The 26,749-nt window shown below is 36.2% G+C and overlaps 1 protein-coding gene across 6 annotated transcripts; it reads right to left on the minus strand.

The window, feature by feature from the left end:
• Positions 1-5,997: 5,997 nt before the first annotated feature.
• LOC101209603 (sn1-specific diacylglycerol lipase beta) lies at positions 5,998-26,748 on the minus strand. 6 transcript variants are annotated; one of them, XM_031887499.1, is made up of 14 exons: positions 26,253-26,748; positions 19,990-20,009; positions 14,789-15,008; positions 14,585-14,685; positions 12,948-13,069; positions 12,789-12,880; positions 12,507-12,612; positions 11,438-11,592; positions 10,580-10,710; positions 8,693-8,820; positions 7,508-7,605; positions 7,149-7,411; positions 6,298-6,649; positions 6,038-6,209 (listed from the first exon to the last, which is right to left on the minus strand). In XM_031887499.1, the coding sequence occupies exons 1-14, from the start codon at positions 26,474-26,476 to the stop codon at positions 6,134-6,136; spliced, it is 2,088 nt and encodes a 695-aa protein (XP_031743359.1). In that variant the 5' UTR covers positions 26,477-26,748; the 3' UTR covers positions 6,038-6,133. The 6 variants fall into 6 exon arrangements, with proteins under 6 accessions (XP_031743357.1, XP_031743359.1, XP_011656501.2 ...); XM_011658199.2 differs by having other exon boundaries at positions 19,990-20,128; positions 26,253-26,422; XM_031887497.1 differs by lacking the exon at positions 26,253-26,748 and having other exon boundaries at positions 5,998-6,209; positions 19,990-20,442.
• Position 26,749: the final 1 nt, after the last annotated feature.

Below are 26,749 nucleotides of genomic sequence, written 5' to 3' on the forward strand. Positions count from 1 at the left end.
TCAAAAGTCTGGGTTTAACTACAAATATTTCTCTTACGCTGTGATAAAAATAACTGTCTTTTTTCTTTTATTAAAATGGTTCAATATGGTGTAGATATTTTCGTATTTGTTCTATTTTTTAAAAAAAAAAACTAAAATAAAACTGAATTAGATTAATGAATTAATTTTCTTAAAATAGTTTATTAAAGTTTCAAGTTTATTTATATACTTATTAAATGTTGCTTTGTAGCATTAAATAAAAAATAAAAAAAGAAATGGTTTCTAAAAGTGATTTGAAGTTATTAAAACAAAATAGCATAAGTATTTGAATCTAAAAAAAAGAACCGAAGGTTTCTCATATTCAAAATTTTGAAATTATTTATATACTTAAATGTTGCTTTTTCTAAAGTAATTAAATGTTGCTTTTTCTAAAGTAATTAAATGTTGCTTTATAAGTGAGAAAAATGAAAATGAAAATTATTTCTTAAAAAGGATTTCAAGTGTAATAAAAAAAACCAATATAAGAGTTAATTTTTCTCTTCGTACCTTCTTTTTTTTTTTTTTGTATGTTTGTTATCTCAAAATTCTTGCCCTAGTACGTCAAAAGACACATTTGTGTTTTCTTACTTTGTATTTATATGCAAAAAGATTTTCATTAATGTTGTCTCATTTTCAAAATTCTTCATAGATATTGTCTCACTTTTCTACTTTTCTTGCTGAAATTCGAACTCAATTTAATGTCTCTCTCAAAATCTTAATAATGCTGGTGAATATTTCTTTCAAGTACTTGGCTCTTACTTACATGTTCATGGCATCATTCATCAATCCTCTTATGCCGACGCTTCATCCCAAAATGGAGTGGCTGAAAGAAAGAACAAAAACCCTACTTTGAAACAGCCTGCACTTTATCATTTTAGATGCATGTTCCAAAGCCCTTTCGGGCTGATGTTATTTCCACTGATTGATTGTCTTTCTCTATCCTCAAAAGTGAGATTCCTTATCATGTCATCTTTCCTACTAGATCTTTGTTTCCCCTAGCCCCTAAGGTCTTTAGTTGTGTTTGTTTTGTTTGAGATGTTTGTCCTTGTTGTACTAAGTTAGATCCAAAGTCTTTGAAATGCATTATCTTAGGCTATTCGCGTGTTAAAAAAGGATATCATTGTTATTGTTCTGCTCTAAACATGTATCTTGTATCTCCTGATGTTACATGTTTCAAAACTATACTCTTTAATCAACCATTATCAAGTTTGAGTCAATTGGAATGATAATTCGTACAAATACAAGTTATTATAGCTTTTTAGGTAGAACAATGGAGTCAAAGCGCAGGATATTATATCAAAACGCATAGCTTTTATCGCAAATTCATAAATATAATAGAATATAACTTGCATAAGTCTCATGCCTATTTTATCATGTTTTTCAGTGTTTAATCACAAAATTATGAAGAAAAGAAGACACGGTGAATCACAGGAGGAGCGCGTGCGCACAAGCCCTGCGATAGGAAGCTTGTTTGACAATTAAATATCCCTAGGTAATGAACCACATTATCACACATTGAAGATTCAATAACAGACCAGAATGATAGATGGAATTGATGTGACTTGACATGGATGAAATCGATGCTGACATGAACATAAGAATAGAAACGTATATAAGAAGGGCTCCTTCCTTACCATGAAGGGGACTGGTCTTAATGGACAAAAACCTAGATAGCTCCACTGGAGCTAGCGAAAAGGACTAGCCTTTATGCCTTTTGTAAAAGTTCTCTCCTCTTCTCCTGTCAATTGTAAGTGAGAGCTTAGAGAAATATTAGAGAGAGAACCATAGCATTTTATTCCCCCTAACTTGTAAAAGAGCCAAGGAATGCCTAGGCACTCTGCGCTTTCGTTGCACACGTTGACATTTCTGCAACTTATGCTAAGGATGAACTCAATGATGAGAGTGTATTGCTAAAATCTCTTTGTTGCTCACTTAGTTAAATATGGGCTTTCACTTGTCGGATGATTACTGTCAATGTGATTGTCTTTTCTCTCAAATAAACAAGGTTTTTGATGGCTGTGTTTAGCTAAACAAAACTTACAAGATATACATTTAGATTCTTTGATATCAATAACCCATTGTGTTGCTCATAAACTAATTAAATGTATTGAAAATGGTTAACACAAGAGCAATGGAAGAGTGGTAGAAGAAATGCATTAATATTATAAACATAACCTTAGGCCTCTCGACCATAGAGTACATTTTATCCTTTTTTCGATAATACACGCCAACCCAATTTGTCTGCTAGTGCATCAGATCGCCTAGCTTGATTGTTGTATTGGTTATACGTATCTCGTCATGTAAAATTCTTATCGATGAGCTCTACTTTTTGCTTATAACCTATGATAAAATATTAAAAATGCGATAAAACATGGATGAGGTTATTTTGCAAGACACGATATACAAGTTAATGAAATTATATAGTTGAATTCAATAGAACTTGACACCTAGTTGACTTACCCCCTGGCTGCAAAGCAATAGGCTGCAAATGGGTATTAAGAGAGAAACTCAAACCTGATGGATTAGTAGAAAAATATAAGGCTAGATTAGTAGCCAAAGGATTTAAGCAAAGAGGAAACATTGATTTCTTTGATACTTTTTCCCCGATCACTAGAATCATATCAATTAGAGTGTTAATTCTATAACTGCTCTAAACAATCTCTTAATCCATAAGATGGATGCCAAAACTGTCTTCCTAAATGATGATTTACAAGAATAGATTTATATGGAACAACCGGAAGGTTTCATAGTTCACGGTCAAGAATCCAAAGTTTGTAAACCAGATAAATCCCTCTATAGCCTAAAACAAGCTCCTAAGCAATGACAAGAAAAATTTGATAACTTAATCATGTTTAAAGGATTCAAAGTAAATGAGAGTGACAAATGTATCTATTATAAGACTGAAGATAGGTTATGTACTATCATATGCTTATACATAGATGACATGTTAATCTTTGGATCAAACGTGCACGTCATAAATGATGTAAAATCTATGTTGAGTGCAAACTTTCACATGAAAGACTTAGGAGAAGTTGATGTAATCCTAGGTATCAAAATTACCAGAACTGAAAATGGAATTTTCTTAGATCAATCTCATTACATAGAAAAGATTCTAAAGAAGTATAACTACTTCGAAAGTAAACCAGCTTGTACACCTTATGACTCTAGTGTTAAATTGTTCAAAACCACTGGTGACAGTGTTAACCAATTTATGTATGCTAGTATCATAGGTAGTATGAGGTATGCTGCTGATTGCACTAGACCAGACATAGCTTACGTTGTAGGATTACTTACTAGCAAACCTAGTCTAGAACACTGGAATGCTATAGAAAGAGTAATGATAAATATTAAGAAAACAAAAAATCTGGGATTACACTATCAAAGGTTTTCCACTATACTTGAAGGTTACAACGATGCTGATTGAAACTCCCTCTCAGATGACTCAAAGGGTACAAGTGGCTATATTTTTAATATAGCAGGAGAAACTGTTGCTTAGAAATCCAAGAAAAAACAATATTAAGTCAGTTAACAATGGAGTTAGAGATGATAGCACTAGCTACTGCTAGTGAAGAAGCAAGCTAATTTCGAAGCTTGCTATCAGAGATTCCCACATGGGAAAGATCGGTATCAGCCATACTAATCCATTGTGATAGTACTGTAGCTATTGCAAAAGTTCAGAACCTTATTACAATGGTAAGAGACGACAGATACGTCGTAAGCACAATACCATTAGAGAATTTCCCATTGTTGGTGCAGTGATAGTGGATTACGTACAGTCTGATGATAACTTGGTTAGTCCTTTGATGAAAGGACAAGCAAAAGAGAAGGTTTTTAAAACCCTATAAAGAATGAGACTCAAGACTATTGAAAATTGAATTAGAGGTAAATCAAACTTGAAAAACTAAAGATCCCAAGAAACAAGTTCAATGGGTAATAATTGATCACAAGTAATATGAGGAGAATCATGCTAAATTATTAGGAGTTCCATTCTCATGATTTAGTGATTAGCATGACATCTTGAGCATATGAGAAAGCTAAACTCTGTTCTTAGTAGAATCTATTCTTGTTATCAAGTAGGGTACCTAACTACAGTACTCTTGATAGATTCACCTTTGTGAATGTGGAAGTGAGTGTTGCTTCCTATGGAATTCTGGGCAAATTCCTAGAGCGTTCACTAAACTGGGATATATGTGCAAGACCATAAAGCACATGCTATTTTAGAACTTCACTCAAATTATGTTGTGTGTGCAATAGCGTTAGAAGTAAAGTATAAAACTATGAGTTACTTTATAATACTCTAAAGTCTAAACTATTGTCACTACGTAAAGGTTCAAGTCATCAAACACCTTTACTTAAGCACAACACTATAGAGACAAACACTACTAGATGAAAATGTTTCAAAAAAATTTAAAGTGGGGGATTCTTAGATGAAAAATTTGTGAAAAAAAATATATTTTTATTTTATTCCCATGTTGATTAATTTTCAATGTGGAAGTCGCTTCATATACCCATTGATTCATTAATGGGTTTGAACGCTTAGAGCATCCCAGTTTTGGAAGGAGAGAGGAGATAGAAAAATGTAAATATGCATGTATCTCTAAGCGCCCCCCTACCGTCTGTCAGGCGTGGCGTGACGTGGAGGAATAAAATAATAAATTATTTTTTTTGCTAAAAGTTTCTTTACTATAAAACGGTTTTCTTTGACTTTCCAAAACCCAAAATTGTTTTTTTAATTAAATGGTTTTTCGTTTTTCAAAATAAATGGCATAATTGAATTTTGTTATGTCATTAATCTTCTACTGTTGGTTAGCCTCCTCCATGTTTTGTGACCGTTTGGTTCTTCCCCACATTTATATATATATATGAGTCACTTTTCTTTTCCAAAGAGATATACATAAACTGTTTTCTCCGAATAAACTCTTCGTGGTATTCCAAGCAATTAAGTGTTTACTCTTGAGTTTTCCAATTGGTTTTGGTGCAAAATCAATTGAAGACCGAGATGTTGTTTTATAGTGGAGATGACAAGACGATCAATCTATTTTCACAAAGAGAGCAAAACCGCAAAACGTGATCCGCGACTCAGTCATACTAATTTGTTTCTGTTTTGCAAATTTCGGTTTCACCAGGCAACATAACTAGATGGTTTGGTCACTTGTGATCTTGACATTCTATTCCATTTGTGAGACAATCAGTAGGCAATATGAAGTGCAACAACACATTAAAGTCGAGATTTTGGCTTCAGTTCGTAGTTTTTTATTTGTCATGTTGAGGGAGTTTTTTATGTTAAAATTTTGTATGTCCATAATTGATTATTATTGTTGTTTCTAGTTGATAATATTCTATTAGATTCACACCATAGATGATAATTGATCCAAAAAGTAAGATGTTATTATAACAAGTGGACTTTTTCTCATTCATATATACCCAGTTTCAACTCTTGCAAATTTTTCATGAAATTTATATTCATCTTGCACAATACCCCCTTGGTTATTAAAATGCATTTAAAATGTGCATTATTTGCCTTTTATTTTAAGTCGTTTTTATTATATTTAACTTTACGAGTGTTTTCAGTTAACTATTAAGAAAATGAGTGGTAGAAGTCAAAACAACCAAATCTGAGCCAGATGTTCAAGAGAAAGAAAAAAAGAAGTAAAAAACCCTAAAATGGGATAGCATCGAAAATCAACTCCATTAGAGTGTATTTATCGATTGTTGTTAATTTAGAATGAACACTTTATCAACTTGAGGTTTAAAATGGTTTTTTTAGTAGTGATATTGAAGAAGAGATACTTGTGTGGTAATTTTTCCTCAAAAGAACCTCTAGAGATACACCCACATTGTTATGAGACCTTAAAGAAGCAACTTATGGTGGTAATTTTTCCTCGAAAGAATCTCTAAAGATATTTATGGTGGTAATTTATAGTTTACGAACTTTGCAACATGACTCCTTTCATGGCAATAAACTCAAGAACCATCAAATAACTAAATAAGCAACTTTTAACTCAAATTGAATGAGAGATAAACAGAATAAAATACAGTTGAATGGATTCTCATTTTATAATTATAATTATTTCCAAATAATGTTAAAAATTTAATTTCAACTATGTTGTTTTATTTACACATTCAGAGTTTCATGAAGTGAACCTTTGGCAGTTTGTGCATCCAAAAGCCTTTGCAAAGCAGCGTGACATCTGAAAAGTAAAGGAATAAAGTTTCAAAAGAAGAGCCAGAAAAGGGATAGAAACCGGATAATCATAAGGGTGAATGTTAGAAGTGTACCTCCAAGGAAGATGATCTAAGAGCATTGAAGGTGATACATTAATGTCTTTGAAATTCTCTCTGTTTGCAACATAAGCTTTAAAATCATCTGTAAGAGCTTGGCACCTCAAGCTGTTCAAGAAAGGTAAAGTGAACCTTCTTTTTTCAGGAACTATATGGATTAAAAGGCCTGGAAGGTACATCTCTGAGAAATTCTCAGTTGAGTTGTCATTTTCAGATCCTTCAACAGCTTCTATAATTTGAGATACCAGATCATCAGAATTGGAGAACTCATCATCTTCAACTGTGATATTATTTGCATTGATTTGATTCTTTGCCAGGAGAGAGGATTCTTGGTATTCTTTCTTCATAGCTGCAGTTACGGCAAACTTCTTTTGTAAGGGTCATGCACTGCCAATGGATGAAAGCATTGCCAAATGTATAGCTAGATTTTTTTTTCTTTTTAATATGCATGAGTGTCCAGGCCAGCTTAAGCGTACTTCAACTAATCTCACGAGACAACCTGCCTAATCCTACAACATTTGGGTTTCAAGGTAACTCATAGAAAATTAATTCCTAGGTAGATAACCATCATGGATTGAACCCATGACTTCTTTAGTTAGTTATTGAGACTGTCTCCTTTTCTACTACTAGGCTAACCCATGATGGTTGAAATGTATAACTAAATTGATATTCTCAAGTCACAACATATTTGTTTAATCGATTTCATTTACAGCTTATTAACAATTTTATCTCCGCAACTAGATTTTTTAAATTATTCCCCCAAGAGAGATGATAGATTACAGCTATGGCTTTTTAAACATAATGCTTGAGATCGAAGCTTTGTTATCACAGGGAAAAACACTACCTACCACTAGTTTCGTTCTGCTGATAACTGGAGGAGATTCCCTGGTCATCTGCCTCAATTTGCCTAGGATACTTTTCTGATTGAGAATTCATTATTTCTTTCACATCTCTCTGATAATTACTTAAATAAAGGAATCTTCGAGCAAGCTGGAAAATTGGGGTTGACTTATCCTTGCTATCTTGTGACAGTGCTTTAGTTGCAGCTGCACGAAGACGCATAATCGATCCAACTGACAGTCTAGATGAAAATTCATTGTTGAACACAATACTGCAGAAATTTCAAAGAATGTGGTGTATAGAGTGAAAAAAACTAAGTAATCTTCATCATTAAAATCATCAAGGGAACTGTAGAAGTTTACATTACCTTGTCACGAACTCTGAACAAGCACTTGCTATTATTGAATCTACACACGGAAGTGGCCCATATGCATAAACATGTAAGCTGGGACACCGACTGTATAACTGTGTACGACAATATATGATATTGAAAATGAAATAAATGACTTTAAACTCTGGCAAACAAACGAATGTAAGAATAACATGGGGTTACGACATTCGTTGTAATAATCAAATGAGACTTCCAGAAATACTGAAAGCATCACATCAATTTGCAGGTGTTTCACAATAAAGACTAGAGAAAAAAAAGATCCAAAGCAATGTTGTTTGACAGCCATTGGAGTGAAGGTAGATCGTTTCACACCAAGGCTGTCAAAGTACACATCTCAAACTATGTCAAAATAAACAAAAATAGAGGTGAGCGGCTAAATTAATTCAAATGTGCATCTCAATCCAAAAGTGAAAATAAATGAAGATGCTACCACCCGGCCCTCACTCTCTCTCTCTTCTCTATAAGACAAGTCCAATATTGCTGAGGCATTAAAAAAAGAAAAAAAACTCCCCAGATTATCAACATTGAAATTAAGGAATATTTGAGGAAAGGTACTATAGAGGACCATAGAAATCACAAGAGTTTTTAGTCCACGTCTCGAAAATATCTATGATAGTCTTCAAAATCCTCTAATTCATTTCTTTCCAGATATCCTAAAATGTCGAAGTAAGGAAAGTCAAACTTAAAATTGCTTCCTTGCTCGAGGAAAATCCACCAAAAGCTAAAAGAAACCCTGTCCAAAATCCACAAGTTGAAGGGAAATTTGCCAGCTTAATGAAAATTAGTTGAAATCAACCTACCCAAGAGAGATAGATCACATGATGTAACATGTAAATGAAACTTGTGTGCTACTTAAATTTCCCAATCATTACATGTTGCATTCCTTAATGTTATGTGTCACTGCATACTAGTTGTAGCCTATTAGTTCACTTTTAATATCTTCGGTTGACTTTAGTAGTCCTTCCTAGATGATTTGGTTGGAAGTCTTTTACAACAGTCTCATAATTGAGACACATTTTTTTCATAAACAATAAATTTATGCAACAGAAGAAAACGAGGATGACCAGAAACCCTACTTAGAGGTCAAATACTATTGTCCTCTTCCTAAAAAACGGAACATACAAACAGGCGGGAAAAAAAGGAATAGAAGTTGTAACATACTCTTAGTCCAAGTAATGCTGCAATAGCTCCTCCTAAGGAATGCCCTACAATGCGAACCTGATAACCATCACATTCGCACCCAGGACCCAGCAATGAAGAAAGAAGACCGCACGATTCAGATCCTGCCCCTCAATTCACTCAACAATCATTCAAAATTGGTAAATCATAGACATAATGCTTCACACACCCTTTTGACAATTCTTCTAATGAAAGAACGGGTGTCATAAAAAAATAGTTCACTAAATTTCACCATTTATTATTTGAAATGTTACAACTCATAAAAACCACCGGTATATCATTATAATAACAATTTTTTTTTAAAAAAATGCATTAAATATTTTACATCCAACTCGAACATCATATATATTTAATTAATATGATTAAGAAGTAAATTGGAAATTGTCCATTAACTGTTTTAAGTTTGGGATACATTTTGATATAAGCATATATTTTTCGTACGGAGAATGATTGACATTATGATAGAATTGCTATTAATTCATCCATGTGCTATATGACACATGCTCCAAAGTATTTCTCTTAAGCTTCCAATTAAATACATCACTCCTTGATTTTCCGAAACATCTCGGATTCCCTCCAAGATATTCAATTCAAGATATTTGTTTAAATTATAATGGCTTTTATTCTCTCTTCTTAATATTTTTTTTTTGGAATATGTTGGTTATCTTTGGTATTTGGTATTAGTTCTTACAGGTTTCTTGTACTTTCAGCATTAGCCTCTTTTCATTATTCCAATGAAGAAATTTTTTTCCTTTTGAAATAAAAAGTAAATTATAATAATAAATAAAAGACATTGGTTTCCCTACTACAACTAAACAGAGCCCTGAGTGTAACCTGAAATAGTCTCATAGCTAAAGAGTAGACAACCTGAGAGAAAGACCTGATTAAAGAACCTCAAGGGGAGAGTGAGGGAATTGACCCCAACATTAAAAAATGGATAAAAAGAACTAAAAGATGCCCAAAATTTGGAGCAGCCAAAATATCCTGAGCCCAAAAAATCAATTAAAGAATATAAGATCAAGATTCTAAACATTTTTCTTGAACAGAAAATAGTAATTGTGTTTATAGGCAAACATTTCGGGAATAAATTCGGAGAAACTCACTTATTTTGAATGGAAGAAGCTCAATGAGTTTCAATGTACTGTTAATCTATAAAATAGTAGCAAAAGTTATTTGATATGTACTTTGAAAGAAGCCACTGGCCACCTTTTCCAACTTGGGCTTTACAGTTAGTAATATGTTTATGGGCTTTCTAACCCATTAATTGTATCTTAGTTTCCTTCGTAATTATTTAATTTGCAATTGTAGGGTAGGAAAAAGATCTATATGGTGAAGTTTTGTTTTTAAAAGAAAAAAAACTATTATTTTTTTTTCACTTTATACTTGTTTTTAGTCTCTCTTTGAACTTTCAAGGTCCCCTTTAAAATAGTTGAACCTAAGCAATCCTTTCTCGCCTGTTTAAGCGTTTGAGGACTCCCATTCTCACAAGGCTTATTTGGGATTGTGTCGTGTTGGGTAATAAAAATACACGGTACAATAAAAAAATAGAGTCAGGGTTCGAAAGGGACAATGTAACATCTTAGGTTCTATGCTTCTTCCTGGGTATCCTTCTGAAGTTATTTTGCAATCATGACCGAGCTCAATTTTATACCAATGGGAGACCAACAGATCCTTTAAATGTAAACCGTAAAGCATTGGTTAAAATAGAAACATCCACTAGCTTCTTCTACAGTGGCATCAAGCAAGTCTCAAACTTCAGTACCAAAATAAAGAAAGGGAATTTCTAGGTACTACTAACAAACTAAAATGGAGAACACAAAAGGTCAGAACGTTTAAAGAGCGGTAATAAAAAAGAAACATCCAACTTACCATCATGATCTCTACAATTTCCTTCAATTTGCATATATAACTCCCTGGCAGCCTCAAGAATCCCCGAATGGGCATGGTGCGGGAAGGACGACATAATCCTCTGCTTCACACTGGGTTGAATATGGTCACAACTGCAAACAAGCAAAGGTTGGAAAAGGTTTAAAATTTTGAAAAAATATGCATCCAGGATAGTGCAAAGCCAGGAGAAAAACTTCTGAAAGACATTAGAACTATGTAAAAGCAACCAATGGGTATGCTAAATCTACATTGAAGACAGAAACCAGAAAATACAGAGTTTGCAGTAGAACTATCCAGCAATAGGCAATCGATTTATTCTGGCATGTAAAAAACTATGAGAAAAACATTTGAAACCAAATCTTTTAAATAAAAGAAAAAGAAACAAAAAACTTCATTGACAAGATGAAAGAAACTAATGCTAAAAAATACAATATAACCTTTAACGGATGAGAGAAACTAAGAAAAACAAAAGTGAGAGGACCAAAAGTAAGTTTGTTGCAGATTTGCACTCTCTTACGAGGTAAACATCTAATTTCTTTTTTTTGAAATTGAGACAAACTTCTTTATTAATAATAAGAACTCAATGTACAAGAGAATTATACAAAGAGCTAAATAAAGAAGTCTAAACGAACGAAAGAAGAATATGGATCAAATCAGAAGGTGCACCCGAACATCTCAACTAGGTTGACATCCCCTTAGCACCAAAACATCATATCTCAGCTAACACTAGCCTATTACAACAATGAGAACAAAATCCAGCCTAGTACAGTGAACATCTAATTAGAACCCATCAAGATTAATCATTCAATTAATGTTTTTGAGAGAGAGAGAGAGAGAGACTTAATCAGCCCATCCAAATCTTCCTCAGTAAGTGTGTATTCCCTACATAGACCATCAGTTATGAGATCTTCAGGTGTCTCGGTTCCTCTTACGGCAATCACCAAACATTTCACATCATGAAGAACCAGAACAAAGTATGCAGCTTCACACTTTGCCTAAAAGTAGATGAGGCATCAAATGGTTAGAAAGATAAGGAGTCAAGCAATTATTGTTCAATAATCACAAAGTGATACGAAAATGATTGAAAGACAAGAAAAATTAAAAATTTGACAACAAACTTCAATACAGGAGTAATGCAAAAATAAAATAATGAGGCAAGCAAAATGCTAGCATCTTAGTTTAATATCCCCGTAGGCCATGGATGGACCAAAGGTATCACTATCAGTATTTGCATTGGGAAGGACAAGGCCTTACAATGAGATTGATCAACATTTCATCAAAGAAAGACTTGACAATGGGAGCATATGCATTACGTACATTCCTTCGAGCCAACAGATTGTCAATGTTCTCATCAAGAGGCTTCTCAAACCAAACTTCAACTTTTGTGTTAGCAAGTTGTGCCTCATTGATATTTACGTCCCAACTTGAGAGGGAATGTTAGAATTAGTGGGCTTGGTGCTTAAGAGCATTTATGGAAAGATTATGGGAAGATTTACCCTATTTCCTAAATCTTTTCCTTTTTTATCCTATTGTGTATTATATTTATTCTCCCTCATTGTATCTATTATTTATCAGAAAATAATAAAACAACAATATCGTGGTTTTTCTCCCGGTAATCGGGTTTCCACGTAAGGCTTGGTTTTGTGTTTATTGCTTTCAATAATTTCCCTTTTTGGTATTTTCCATTTGTGTATTTTACTTTAGTGGTTTCTTTGAGGTATATTTATTTCCCTATGTAAAAGGTCATATGTACTGTCAATTATTCTGAATATTTAATATATTATATAAAATTATCAACAACAAATGAAGTTAAACCAAAAAACGCTACAATCAGTCCTATCACTGCTAAAATCTGAATAATTTTCAGAAGATGTGGAAGAGAAAGATATGAACGATAAAATAAAATCACCTGGTTAACACGCCCTCTTCGAAGTACTTCAGGTGGTAACTTGACATATTTAAGAAAGGCTGCAGCATGGCCGCGCCACCAGTTATCACCATGGAGTACAGGCCGCCTACAAAAGTGGGAAACAAAGCAGATAAATTTATTATGGAAACAATAGAGAAAAAAATGCTAAAAACTAGAAAGAGAAACGTAAGCACTCAGAATATCTTCAAATGTATGTTAACGCAATAATAATAGGCCTACTTAACATACTGCATTGCACAAAATTCTAGATAAAGGAACTACTTGTTACGAGTCCATGGAGTCAATATCCCTTGTCGATAGACCCATGCACAAGGAAATGAGAGTGGGTTTCTTCCAAAATCAAGCAATGGCCCCTGCACAGCATGATTAGATTTAATTTTCTCATGACAAAAAAAATGATCAAAGGATCATTTGATATACCGTGTAAGCTGCTTCAGCAAATTTATGAAGAACAGCAGCCTCCTCAAGTTTATCTATAGGTGCCTCAATGAGATTTTCAGAAGTGTGTACCAGTTGGCCATGTCTCTGCAATAAAGCAAGACCTAAAGCAACACATTTTGGTGTTATTGAATATTGTATACATATCAATGGAACTATGATAACTCCTGGAAAGTTATTTAGAGAGTGGATACTGTAACTTTAATATATAAACATAATTCAATAGCTTAAATGTTTTTGCATTTTTCTTCTTCTAATGATACAACTTTCACTGTAGTATAACAAACTATAAAAAATATATACACAAGCCAACCAGGCATCCAAGGTACGCAAGATAGATTAAAAATGCACGCCGATTACAATATGTAGGAATCAAATAATTACAAAAAAAAAAATTAATGGAAATGAAAAGGATATTTTAAAAAGTGGAGAAATAAAAAAGAGGTTAATGAGCTATACAGGCCTTCCAATTGGATATATAACACTAGAAATAAAATAAATATAATAATAATAAAGATTGAAGCCAAGAGGAAGGAAAAACAATAGTGAGATTCAAACTATTCTTCCAAAATTGCTCAACTACTTGAAAGTTTTTTTATTATCAACAACACCTCCCAAAACAATAGCAGAAATAACAACAGGGAAGTTCGGTATAGGAAAATAAATTTTCTTATTCCTTGAGATTCTCCATCATATGGAAGTTTAAGAGCCCAAAAAGGATCAATACCTTGATTTGGATAATGTTGAATGCCAATCAAAATACCTCAGAGGTTTTGCAAAAGAAGATCTTAAGTTTTTTTTCTAATTTTTGTAGAAACAACTACTTCCACTGAAAAAAGCATGAAAGAATACACGGGTGTTCAAAAAGGAGGACTCCCTCTACAAGAAGGAACTCTAACGGTACAAAATCATGTCAATAGAAAAATTACAAAGTATCTTTGAAATTGAAGCCCAATGAGAAATCTCAACAGGCCCAAAAACTTAAGTTGATAGGTAAAGACAAATTTAATTATATATCATCTAACACTATCCTTCACTCGTGGGCTCAAAATATTTGAAAGGCCCAACAAGTCGAAATGAATATTAACACTCCTGTGCCTAAGACCTCTCAACACCACCATTGTATCTTTACGTCTCCCATTAATGAGAAAAGAGTAACTCACGTTTCTCCACATCCATATCCTCCACTTAGGCCCAAAATTCCTTTTTGTCCAAGGCGCTATCCAAAAAATCCAATCCACATAATCATAAGGTTTTTTAAAATCAATATTAAAAAGCACTCCTTTTTTTTCTAGATCTATAATCCTCAAGCACTTCAATAGTACTTGTTGGTAATAGTATATATTTTCCATAACCTACAAGGTATTTGCGTTGACATTGCTTGGTGCATGGGCTGTAGAGCTTTAAGGTATTAGAGATCCAGCATTTCTTAAATGGCACAAATTGTTCAATTCTCAAAACAGCTGACATCACTTATTTCACATTAGCAATTCTGAATTGATACTGCAACAAGAATGCCTGTCTATCTAAAAGATCCAGATATTTAACAAATTACCTATAGCAAATGCGAAATTATATAGAAGGACAATTAAAAACACATTTAAAATTTAAAACTGAACCTGCTAAAAATTCCAAATGCCCAGTGCCAGTTGAGCGATAAGTAACAAGATCACCCAATAATTGTGCTACTGAGAAGACCTCATCTTCTTCCAGGACACTCCTAAAACATGACACCAGGATATGAAAATGAGGAGTAACAGTGTACAGCATATAAGAAAAACCCAGAGAGAGAGGGAAGGGAGGAGGAAGAGGACGAGAAATACAAGTATTTGGAACGTCCCAAACAGCATAATGCTTCACGAATTCCATGGTCAAATATCTCACTGTAATGTGCTTTCCATGCATGATCTTGAGTTGAATAAAATGATCTCCACCTTAGAACATCCATACCAGTAAAACACTGAACCAGTGCAACAAAGCACACCAAAATTGTAAATAAAACCAGTAGCTTTCGTTTCCACCATCTATCCTTTGAAGCCACTCCTGCATCACATGTATGCAACAGAATTTCTCAGTCACAAACAATCACACATGGAAACCAAAAATAAACAAGAAAAAAGGAGAAATGAAGACACAGAAGTCACTCTAACCCATTAGATAAACATGGACTCCATCTCAAAACTAATTGGCTATAAGAGTAGTGACTCATATATCTTATAAAGAGTGAGCTCATCCCATTTTTTCTATGTGAGATCCTCAACATGGCCCCTCAAGATGGTGTCTCTTTGGACCCATCATTCTTGAATTGGATCATTTTTTTTTATCGAGTATTCGTTTAGGCTCTAATATCATATTAGATAAACATGAGGTTCCATCTCAAAATTATATTAGGTAACTCATGTGTTATAAACATTGCAAAGTCTCCATTTTTCAATGTGAGATCCACAACATACCCACTGAGTACTCTTCAAGTAGAACTATGATTTAGGATGGAGGAAAATAAGTGAGAAAGAAATAAGGAGAAAAAGACAAGAAACAGGATGTTGAGCTATGAAGCACAGATACGTATCTTGTATCCAATATAGATTCATCTAGATACACCTCGGATACATGTCTGATATAGGATTTCGCATATCTCCTTTTTTTTCTGATAGACATATATTGTGCAAAGATATGTTTAGGGACATGCTCACTCCATTAATTTCGTGTTTAGCCCAACCCAAATGAGAATTCCAATAGATTTTTAATGTTTAAATTAAAGAAAATAAAAGAAAAAAGAACAATCAGTAAATAAAAAATACAAAACTAAACTAAAAATACTGTGATGACATGTTTAGACCTTATCGTATGCCCTCTTCCATTCTTAAGGGTGAGATACCTTATCTTTTTTTGAAAAGGAAACGGTCTCTTCATTTAGATAATGAAATGAGACAAAAGCTCAATGTACAATATGGAAACAAGGAGCAAAAGAACAAATGAACCTAAGGATCAGAAAGTGTATCCGGACATCTCAACTTGGTTGACAACCTCTCTTCGTACCCTCATCTTCTCCCACCTCTATATAAGAGAAATGTATTTCTTATTTCTTGATTTGGTGAGAAAAAGCTTACATGAGATTTCTTAAGCAAAGACCTACAATTAAGCAATCAATCTAAACGTATATGGAAAAATAATATAGAAAGGAAATAATCTTAACAATCCCTAATTTACAGCAGCTTGATTTTCTACGCTCCCCCACAAGCTGAATAGTATATGCTACTCACTCCGAGCTTGGAAATTAATCCACCAAGGCAGATTCGACGCAATGCCTTGGTCAATATGTCAGCTACTTGTTGTTGGAAGGTACATATCTCAAGTTGATTGTATCCGAATCAATTTTCTCACTAATGAAGTGACAATCTATGTGGACATGTTTCATTCGATCATGGCATATCAGATTTCTCGCAATGGCTCATGGCATATCAGATTTCTTGCAATGGCTATGGCAGATTGATTATCACATAGTACTTCAATAGTACCTTTGACATTGACCTTAAGCTCAGTTATAAGGTGTTTCAGCCAAATTTCTTCACAAATCCCATGGACTAAAGATTGAAACTCAACTTCAGCACTGCTTCGGGAAACAACTTGTTGCTAACTTCGCCAAGTTACTATGTTTCCCCATACATAAGAGCAATATCCTAAGGTTGACTTGCGGTCAATAGGAGATCCAGCCAATTAGCATCGGTGTAAACTTCTAAAGAGTTGTTTGTATTCTTTCTGAACAAGAGACCCTTTCCAGGATCGTGCTTGAGATATTGCAATATCCTATACACAACTTCCATATGCACCTTAGAGGATTTGTATAAAAATTAACTTACCACGCTAACAGCAAAGCTGATGTCTGGTTGAGTATGAGTGAAATATATTAGCTTTCCAACTAGTCGTTGATACCTACCTTGATCAACTTGTTCGTCTTTAGGATTAACTCCAAGCTTTGAGTTTCCATTCATAGGAGTATCAACTGGTTTGCAACCACTCGGCCCTGTTTCATTTAAGAGATCTAAAGTGTATTTCCATTGACTGACAGATTCATTTGCTAGATCTTGCTACTTCCATTCCTAGAAAGTATCATAGATGTCCCAAGTCTTTAATTTCATATTTCTTTAAGAGAAGATGTTTTAGTTGACTTATTTCATCGAGAACATTTCTTGTGACAACAGTATCATTCACATAGTAATCTTACTTGCTGAGAAACATTTGATGAACATTGTATGATTGGATTGACAATGAGTATAGCCATCTTCATTAAGCACATTCGTAAATTTTCCAAACCAGGCCCGAGGTCACTATTTTAGACCGTAGAGAGACTTCTAGAGCTTACATACCTTTCCTGTAGTATATTTGATCTTAAATCCATGAGGTATTTCCATGTACACCTCTTCCAATGGATCACCATTTAGAAATGCATTCTTTACCTCAAGCTGAAATGGTGGCCAATTGAGAATTGCTGCAATAGAGAGTCTTAAATCATCAATTCACCCAAAAGTTTAAGCTAGTGGTTGAAGGCAAATTTAATTATATATCACTAACTCTCTCCCTCACTTGTGGGCTTGAAATATTTAGATGGCCCAACAAGTAGAAATCAATTTCAACTGAGGAAACAACAATGCAAGGGCTTGAATACAGGACCTCCTTGGACCATCTGCTCTGATACCATCTTCAATCACCAATTTATCCAAAAGCTTAAGCTAATGGTTGAAGGCAAATTTAGTTATATATCACTAACAGAGAGAAATACTTGAATAGTGTTCAACTTAGCAACTGGTGCAAAGGTTTCTTGGTAATCAATCCCATAAGCCTAGGTGAATATTTTGGCAACAAGATAAGCTTTAAACTGCTCTATACTGCATCAGGTCTGTGTTTTGTCAGTAGGGTCTATGTTTTGTTGAGAAAATCTATTTACATCCAACTGTCTGTTTTCCTAGTGGCAAATTAGTAAGGATCAACGTCTTATTTTTCTCAAGTGCCTGTGACTCCTCTAGTATAGCTGCTTTCCAGTCAGACCTCTGTAAAGCTTCTTGAACTGTTTTGGGAATTTGTATTTGATCTAAAGAAGTCATAAAAGCCTTAAAATAAGGTGACAAATTATTGTAAGATAAGTGATACTGTATGTGATGTTGAGTACATGAGCGAACACCTTTCCCTACACAATGGGTCTGTCCAGATCATCTTGCGTCCTATAGTGTACTATTTCTGACACATTGGAATTCTGATTCAAATCCTGGCCTTGCTGACCTTGCTGAACTTGTGTAGGTTGTACTTCATTTGTCTCAGATTGTCTAACTCTTCGTGAATAAACTTGCAGTTCAGTCTCAAGGTAATAGGAGGTGACTCAGAGGAGAGGCCATAAGAACTTTCAAAGGATGAGTTTGAAGGAAAGTCCTGGTCCCAATTTTGTGGTTCAAGATCGTTATGCTCCCTCTGAGTTGCATGATTGGGATAATATGGTTGACTTTCAAAAATGTGATACCCAAGATATGAAAGAATAGGTGAGTTGGAGGATGATAACACTTATACCCTTTTTTGTTTGGTGAGTAACCGAGAAAAGTGCATTTTATAGATTGTGCATCAAGTTTAATTTGATGTTGAGAATACAAATGCATAAATCCAGTACATCCAAATAGTTTTAGCAGTAGAGGAGACACAAGATGGGAAGTAGGATATAGTGTAAGAAGACTTTGTAAGGGTGTGTTGAACTTCTGAATGCGGAAGGGCAGTCATTTTATCAGATATGTAGTAGTAAGAACAGCCTCACCTTAAAATCTTTCTGGAACATGTGACGTGAGCATGAGGGATCGAGCTACATCAAGAACTTTGGTGAACAATACCATGAGATTGAAGCTATGGTCCAAGAGTAGAGTTGAAGAAATCACGAGCATTGTCAGTCTTGAGTATTTGGATATTTACTTGAAACTGAGTTTGGATCATTTTATGAAAAACTGTTTTTAATTGACTAGTTTCAAACTTATCTTTCATAAGGAAGGTCCAACTTAGGCGGGTGTGATCATCAACTAAAAGAAGAAACCATCGTGCCCCATTATATTTTTTACCCTTGAAGGTCCCCAAATATCCCCTTGGATAAGAGAGAAAGGTTGAGATGGAGAATAAGTGTGAGGTAAAATTTGAGCACGTGTGTGTCTGAGGAGTTGATAAACTTCACAGCGGAAAAACTGACTCTTTATTAGGAATAAAGCAGGGTACAGACACGCAAAATAGGGAATGTTGGGATGACCAAGATGATAGTGCAACATCATGATAAGACTATCTTTATTTTAATGGTTTAAAGACTCAGTAACAAAAACAGACTCGCAATTAGAGTGAACTACATGTTTACTGTGTTTCATTGTTGGTGGAGGACTCATTGTTTTACGAAGATACAATACTGCACATAATTCAGTATTGCCAAGCCAATCATCTTCCCTGATCCCAAATCTAAAAAATACAAGAGTTCCCAAGGGATTTAGTTTCATAATTCAAGTCCTTATTCAACTTGCTAACAGATAGCAAATTATACTCCAATTATGGAACATATAATACTGATCCAAGGGTTATGGATCATGATATTTGAATACTTCCAATCCCAGTTACTTTGGCAGGTGTGTATCATCAGCAATTCGAAAGGAAAGATTAACAGTGTAAAAAGATTCAGATGTTTTTTTCACAAACTCAAGTTGTTTACCATCCAACCACCTTGTTTGAGGGAGGGTGTTAAACGAAACTAGGATTGATAGGGCTTATTCTTGTTTAATATTTTTCACTTTTGATTTTTCCTTTATCAGTATTTTGGTCTCTATTTATTCACAAATGTAATCAATTATTATGTACTTCTGATTTATTCAACATATTATATAAAATTATCAATAGGGTTAGGCGGGTTGTTCCGTGAGATTGGTCGAGGTGCGTATAAGTTGGCCTAGACACTTATGGATATATAAAAAAAATGCATAAAGACATAAGATATGAGAGATTTCACCCACCTTACCTAAAGCACAACCACTTGAACTTTCATCATGAGCAATGTAGTTAGTCATATGGAAGATTAAGTAAATTGCTCCGGCAAATTGCATCGTTACAAGGATCAAAGCAAAACGGGTCCACCAAAGCCATTTTTTATACCTCAACTGTTCACAACCAATATATAATGAAAAACACCAAGTTGCCACAACAGGTTTTAAAATAGGGAACAAAAATTTCCATTGATATAATGAAAGGAGATAAGGCTCAAAAAAGTACAAATGATCAAGGTTGTTAAATAATAAAACGAAACGGGTATCGAAATTGAATTTAGTGAATCGTATATCGTAACGTATTTGTATCGTAAGTTTTAGTCTAGTAGATAAGATATAAATGTAAATGTATAAATAGAAAAGCTTAATACAGACAAATAAAAATAAATAAATAAATACATAGGCATACATCTAATTCAAAATATATATAAAAAAATATAAACCAACTTCAAAATTTAGAAAGTTATTGTCATTTTAAAAAATTAAAATGAAAATGAAAACACACGTGGAACTCATAAAAGAAAGGAAGAAAAGAATGAATATCTCAAAACCACTTGTTTTTAACATTTTAAAAGATTGAATGTGAAAAGTCATATTATTTAAAAAATAAATATAAGGAAAATGAAAAGACTAATGGGTCATGAGCACTATATCCGCAAGCAAACCTCCTTCAACAACGTGTGGACTGCCCTGCAAAAATCTGAATTAAATGGGATTTGCGACCTTAAAATTACCCCTTTGGGCTCTTTTCGGAATAACACCATCAAGCATTCAATTTCTGCAATAACCCAAATCTTTTGGAAGTTTACAGCTCTAGAATCCAAGTCCCTGAGCGTTTTTCCAAGTCAGTAAATAGCACTTCTCCTTCGAAGTGTCTCAACACTTCAAAATCCTCCACCTCCATTACAAAGACATCTTGTCAGCAAGGCTCTTCATGCAAGGCTGACTTAAGTCCTAAAGACCAGCCCAAAATTTTCTCTCCTATCAGTGTTAGTAGTGAAGAATCAGATAATCTTAGTGAAGTTTATTAAACCACCAATTCATCCAAAAGCTTAAGCTAGTGGTTGAAGGCAAATTTAATTATATATCACCAACACTCCCCCTCACTTGTGGGCTTGAAATATCTGAAAGGCCCAACAAGTGGAATCAATTTTAATTGGGGGAGGAAACGACAATGCAGGGGCTTGAACACAGGACCTCCCTGGACCACCTGCTCTGATACCATATTAAACCACCAATTCATCCAAAAGCTTAAGCTAGTGGTTGAAGGCAAATTTAATTATATATCACCAACAAAGTTGACCCTAAATTGGATTTAGAAATTGAAGGGAGGGACTTAAATGTTTTGTTTAATGAGGAGGGTTTTCTCCCAAATAATTTTCCACCAGATTTGCCTAAAGAGTTGATCTCAGGCAAACTCTGCTTGTGCGAGGGACAAATCCCATTGTTTAGGTTTAGAGCCACTAAGACAGCGTATCAAATTGCCTAGTGTCCTGTTGGTTACTTCAGTCTGTCCGTCGGTTTGGGGATGAGCTGTGGTGCTATATTTCAGTGTTGTATCAAACTTTTTCCACAGGGTCTTCCAGAAATGACTTAGGAATTGGACATCCCTGTCAGAGACTATTGTCTTAGGTATTCCATGTAATCGGATGACTTCTTTGAAAAAGAGGTTAGCTATATATATGACATAATTCGTTTTCTTGCAAGCGACGAAGTGAGCCATCTTGCTAAACCGGTTGACAACCACCATGACTGAATCATGGTTTCTTTGAGTCTTAGGAAGTCTGACTACAAAGTCAATTGAGAGATCTTCCCAAATTGATTGTGGAATTGGTAATGGGGTATATAACCCTGCATTAGTTCGAGAGCCCTTGGCCCTTTGGCAAATGGAACACCTCTTCACAAAGTTATTGGAGTCTCTCCTTAATTGTGGCCAGTAGTACCGTATAGAAACTGTTTCAAAGGTTTTATCTTGTCCAAAATGACCAGCTAGCCCATTAGAGTGGGCTTCTTTTATTAAGGCTTCCCATAGGGAAGTGTGTGGTATGCATAATTGGTCTCCCTTGAAGAGAAACCCTTCTAGAATGTGATAACCTTCAACCCTTAAGTAATTGGAGCATCTATACCAGATGTCTGCGAAGTCAGCATCCTCTTCGTATAGTTCCGGCAAATGCTTAAAAGCAATTATCTCTGAGGAGAGGAGCGTAAGTAGGGAGCCTTTTCTGCTTAGGGCATCAACCACCTTATTCTCTTTTCCAGCTTGATGTTTGATAACAAAATCAAACCTTTGTAAGTAAGAGATCCAACGGATGTGCATTCGACTGATGTTTTTTTGAGACGGAAGGTACTTTAAGGAGAAATGATCGGTTAAGAGAACAAACTCTCTGGAAAGTAAGTAATGTTCCCACTGCTTGAGAGCTCGAACTAAGGCATATAGTTCTTGCTCGTATGTGCTCCATGATTGTCGAGCTGGACTCAACTTCTCACTAAGATATTCAATCGGGTGGCCTCGTTGGGGTAGGACTGCTCCAATCCCCGTTCCACAGGCGTCGACTGCTACCTCAAAAGGAGAAGAGACGTCTGGTAATTGTAGAACAGGGCTAGAGGCTAATCTTTTCTTTATGTCTTCAAAACTCTCCTGTTGAGATAGGGTCCACTTAAAGTTTCCCCTCTTCAAGCAGTCGGTCAGTGGTGCACAAATGGAGCTGAAGTTTCTTATAAATTTCCTATAGAAGGAAGCCAGCCCTAGGAAGACCTGTATTTCTTTGACAGTGGTTGGAACCAACCAATTCTGTATTGCTTCAACCTTTCTTGGCTCCATACTTATCTTTCCTCTCTTGATTATAAATCCAAGAAATATAATTTCAGCCCTCAGGAATTCACATTTCTTTTGATTGATGTAAAGCTCCTTTTCTGTCAATACTTGGAACAACTTTCTAAGGTGGAGCAAGTGTTCATTGTTTCCACAGCTGTATACTAGTATATCATCGAAATAAACCACAATGAATTTGTTGAAGAAGGGGTGCAGCACTTGATTCATTAATCTCATGAAAGTACTAGGAGCATTGGATAACCCGAAGGGCATGACCATCCATTCGAACAGTCCTTCGTTTGTCTTGAAGGCAGTCTTCCATTCGTCACCCGGTCGGATACGTATTTGATGATACCCGCTTCTTAGGTCAATCTTCGAAAAGATGGTGGCTTTGCCAAGTTGATCCAAGAGGTCTCCAACTCTTGGGATAGGGAATCTGTATTTCAACGTGATGCGGTTTATTGCTCTACTATCCACACACATCCTCCAACTCCAATCCTTCTTTGGGGTGAGGAGGGCTGGAACGGCACAAGGGCTGAGGCTGTGCTTAATATGCCCCTTCTTGAGTAGTTCTTCAATGTGTTCATGGAGTATTTTATACTCTTGAGGGGTCATCCTGTAATGAGCCAAGTTTGGCAATGATGCCATGGGGATTAGATCTATATGGTGTTGGATGTAACGAAGTGGTGGAAGGTCGTCAGGTTCCTTCTTGAGGTGTGGAAATTCCCCAAAAAGCTGCTGTAGCTGTGGTTCCAACTTCCCAGGTTGTCCTCCATTAGCGCTGTCCATCACCACAAGGGCGAATATATCCTGCTCTTTTTCCTTCAGTAGGGTCTTGCCACTGACTGTTGTGAATAGTTGTCCTCTTGTCTTACCATTCTCCTCATTTTTTTTTGCCAAAGGGAGCAGGGCTACCTTTTTACCCATCCAGTGAAATTCATATGTATTTTCTCTCCCCTTATGCAAGGTTTGAGTATCGTGCTGCCATGGTCTGCCTAGGAGGATGTGGCATACATCCATGTCGATAACATCGCATATGATCTGGTCCTTGTACCCACTTCCAATAGAAAGGGGAACCGTACATACCTCATTGACTGTGGACTCATTCCCTTTCTTTACCCACCCTATCTTGTAGGGGTTTGGATGTGGCTCAACCTTTAAGTTCAGGCTGGAGACTATTTTCTTTGCTATAAAATTCTCGCTGCTGCCACCATCTATAATAACATCGCATACCTTCACATTAATGGTGCATCTTGTTTTGAAAAGGCTGTGGCGCTGAGGATTCTTCTCTTCCTTGGGAGCAATGAGTACTTTATGGATAACGCAGGAGACTCTGTCTCCCTCATCTGCCTCAATTTCTTCCGTTTCCTCTCCTGGTTCTGATTCGTCTTCGCCTGGCAAATTGCCTTCCTCCTCTGCTAAGGCAATTGTCTTTCTTTGAGGGCAAGAGTTAGATAGGTGGCCTGGTTGTCCACATCGGAAGCACTTACCCAATGATGGGCGAGTGTAGTTGTTTTGGCTCTTGCCCTTATTGGCTATCTTTGCCTTCCTTTCGTTGGTTGTGGCCTGGGTGTCTGCCTCCTTTCCTTTTCCTTGAATTGACGTCGTCGGTTGGTCATTCGTTTTGTTTGTATAACTTGTCTTCTTTGTTGACGTTGGCTCCCATGTTGTCTTTCAATTCATGGTTTTGGACTTGAGGACGATCATCTCTTCTACCGTTTCTGCCAATGAAATTGCCTCGGATAAGAAACGGAGAGGTTGCAGCTTCACCTTCTCTTTAATATCAAAGCGTAGGCCTCCCACGAATCTGGTTATTTGGTGCTGCTCGTTCTCACTTAGGTTTGTTCTGGCACTTAATCGGTGGAACTCCTCAATGTATTTGGTGACCGTTCGGGTGCCTTGTCGACAATTCTGGTACTGGTTGTATAAGGTATGCTCGTAATTCGGAGGCAGAAATCGTTCTTTTAACAGCTTCTTCATCTTTTCCCATGAGCGTACGGGTCGTTTGTTGCTCCCGCCATGCTGATGCGCCCCCTTTGAGTTTCAAGGCCACAAGGCGTACCTTTTTCTGTTCGGGGGTGTCCATGTAACTGAAAAAATTCTCAGTACTCTTTATCCAATCCAAGAATGATTTGGTATCTCTTTTGCCGCTGTATAAAGGTAAGTCAACCTTCATCTTGAAGTCATGATGGGTCTCTCCCCGCGCGCCGAATCTTCTGCCGTTCTGCCCTCTCTGTGTTTCGTCTGCGAAGTTCCAGGGGTTGTTCTGGTCGTCGTCGCTCCAGGTTTCTTCTTCGTGTATTCCTTCTTGTCCTTCATGCTCGTTGGCGTAGAATTGTGGCGGTGGGTTGTAATCGGGCCTTCCTCCGTTAGCGTATCGCGGGTTGTGGAGGTTTCTGAAGTTTCCCCGTCCACGCCGCCTTCGTCTGTTGTTGATTTCGCCACTGCCTGCTATGTTTGCTTCGAGTCAGGGTGGCGCCGGTAATTCGTCAATCCTCCGTGCTAGCAGCTCGAAGTTATCCATGACTCTGTTTATCTTTCGGTGTAAATCTCCCAGGGAGTCTTCGACGGCCAGCAAGCGAACCATTGATGTCCTTGGTGAGAGGGCGGCGGTGTCCTCCGTCTCTTCTTGCGCACGGTCGTCCCCCGTGGCTGGGTTATTTCCTCTCCGGCTAGTCATCCGTCCAAGAATCGGGGCTGCTCTGATACCACTTTGATGTAATTCAAAGTTGTATTTGGGTCTTTTTGTTTGGGTGTAACTAATCAGCTATTTCAACAGATTAGTTTAAAGAAAACAGAAAACAACTAATACCTAACTGTAACTGTCATCTTAAATGTGTAATTGCATCAGAAGCTAAACACAAGTAAGAGCTTCCAGAGACAGCTATGCAGCCAAAAGAAACCCACCACCTTTGAAAGAGAAACAAGGATGGAGAGGCAGCCGAGCTCATGCTAAAGTACTTCATTAAAGGCTGGATTTTGATATTCTCCCCTTTCATGTTTCTCACTACCACCATGCTCTTCCCTACATATCCCTTGCTGGATTGAAATTTTTCCTCTCGATCGTCTTTACAAGGGGAAGTCTTTCCAGCTCTCATCGACAAGGGAGGGAAAGAAAGCAAGTTGTCCACCCCATTAAAGGACTTATAATATACATAACATTTCCCCTGAAGTTAAAGCATCTACAACTAGTCCTGCCCAACTTGTTCCTCACAATTAATTTCGCAATAGTATATCAATTCTTACTCAGAACATCAGATGGAGCTATTCTGAATTTTGATGATTATAGAAGTAACCAAAACAGCTACCGAAAGAGATCAAAATATTGTGATCATACTTCGTCTCTGAAAAAGAAAAACGTCCCTAAAGCATTCCTACGCCAAATTCACAATACAAAAGATGAAAGTGCAGAAAGCGGCCAAATACCCGTCTCTCGCGGCGCATAACGGTGTCAACAACAGCAGCAGTATCACCGGGAGATTCGAGAATAGTTCTGGCCGTAGCCTCCTGAGCAATGCCGCTCTGAACCATGGTGACGATTCTGATGCAAGAAACCAAGGAGACGGCCAGAAACGGAAGAATGTATCGGCGTTCACAAGAGGGATAAAGAACGAGGATGAGAAATCCACCGAGAAGGGCGATGGCGGCATTGGAAATGCCCAAAACAATTGTGGAACAGCGAATATTGTCCATCTTGGACGTCCCCATAGCTCCCGTTCTAGTTCGAATTGAACACAATGGCGATCGGGACGTGGGGATGGGTAATCGAAATTGATGGTTCGAATTCAGAGGGAAATCGGAGGGAATCAATGGTTGGTGTAAGGTAGAATTTTCTTGGTCTCTCCGCTCCATTTGTTCAACAACAATGTTTCTCCGATTCCACTTTTCGCGCGCATTTCCGGTGAAAATAGCCACGTTGGTTC

Source organism: Cucumis sativus, chromosome 6 (assembly GCF_000004075.3).
Source record: "Cucumis sativus cultivar 9930 chromosome 6, Cucumber_9930_V3, whole genome shotgun sequence".
Lineage (NCBI taxonomy): Eukaryota > Viridiplantae > Streptophyta > Magnoliopsida > Cucurbitales > Cucurbitaceae > Cucumis > Cucumis sativus.

What these genes read in the sequence shown, in the direction of transcription:
- LOC101209603 (XM_031887497.1), bottom strand. Translation starts at nt 20,425, where the DNA reads ATGTATGCCTATGTATTTATTTATTTATTTTTATTTGTCTGTATTAAG. An exon ending in TTGCTGAAGCAGCTTACACG is followed by an intron (nt 12,881 to 12,947) that starts GTATATCAAATG and finishes CATGCTGTGCAG; the next exon opens with GGGCCATTGCTTGATTTTGG. An exon ending in TCAGCAGAACGAAACTAGTG is followed by an intron (nt 6,650 to 7,148) that starts GTAGGTAGTGTT and finishes CCGTAACTGCAG; the next exon opens with CTATGAAGAAAGAATACCAA.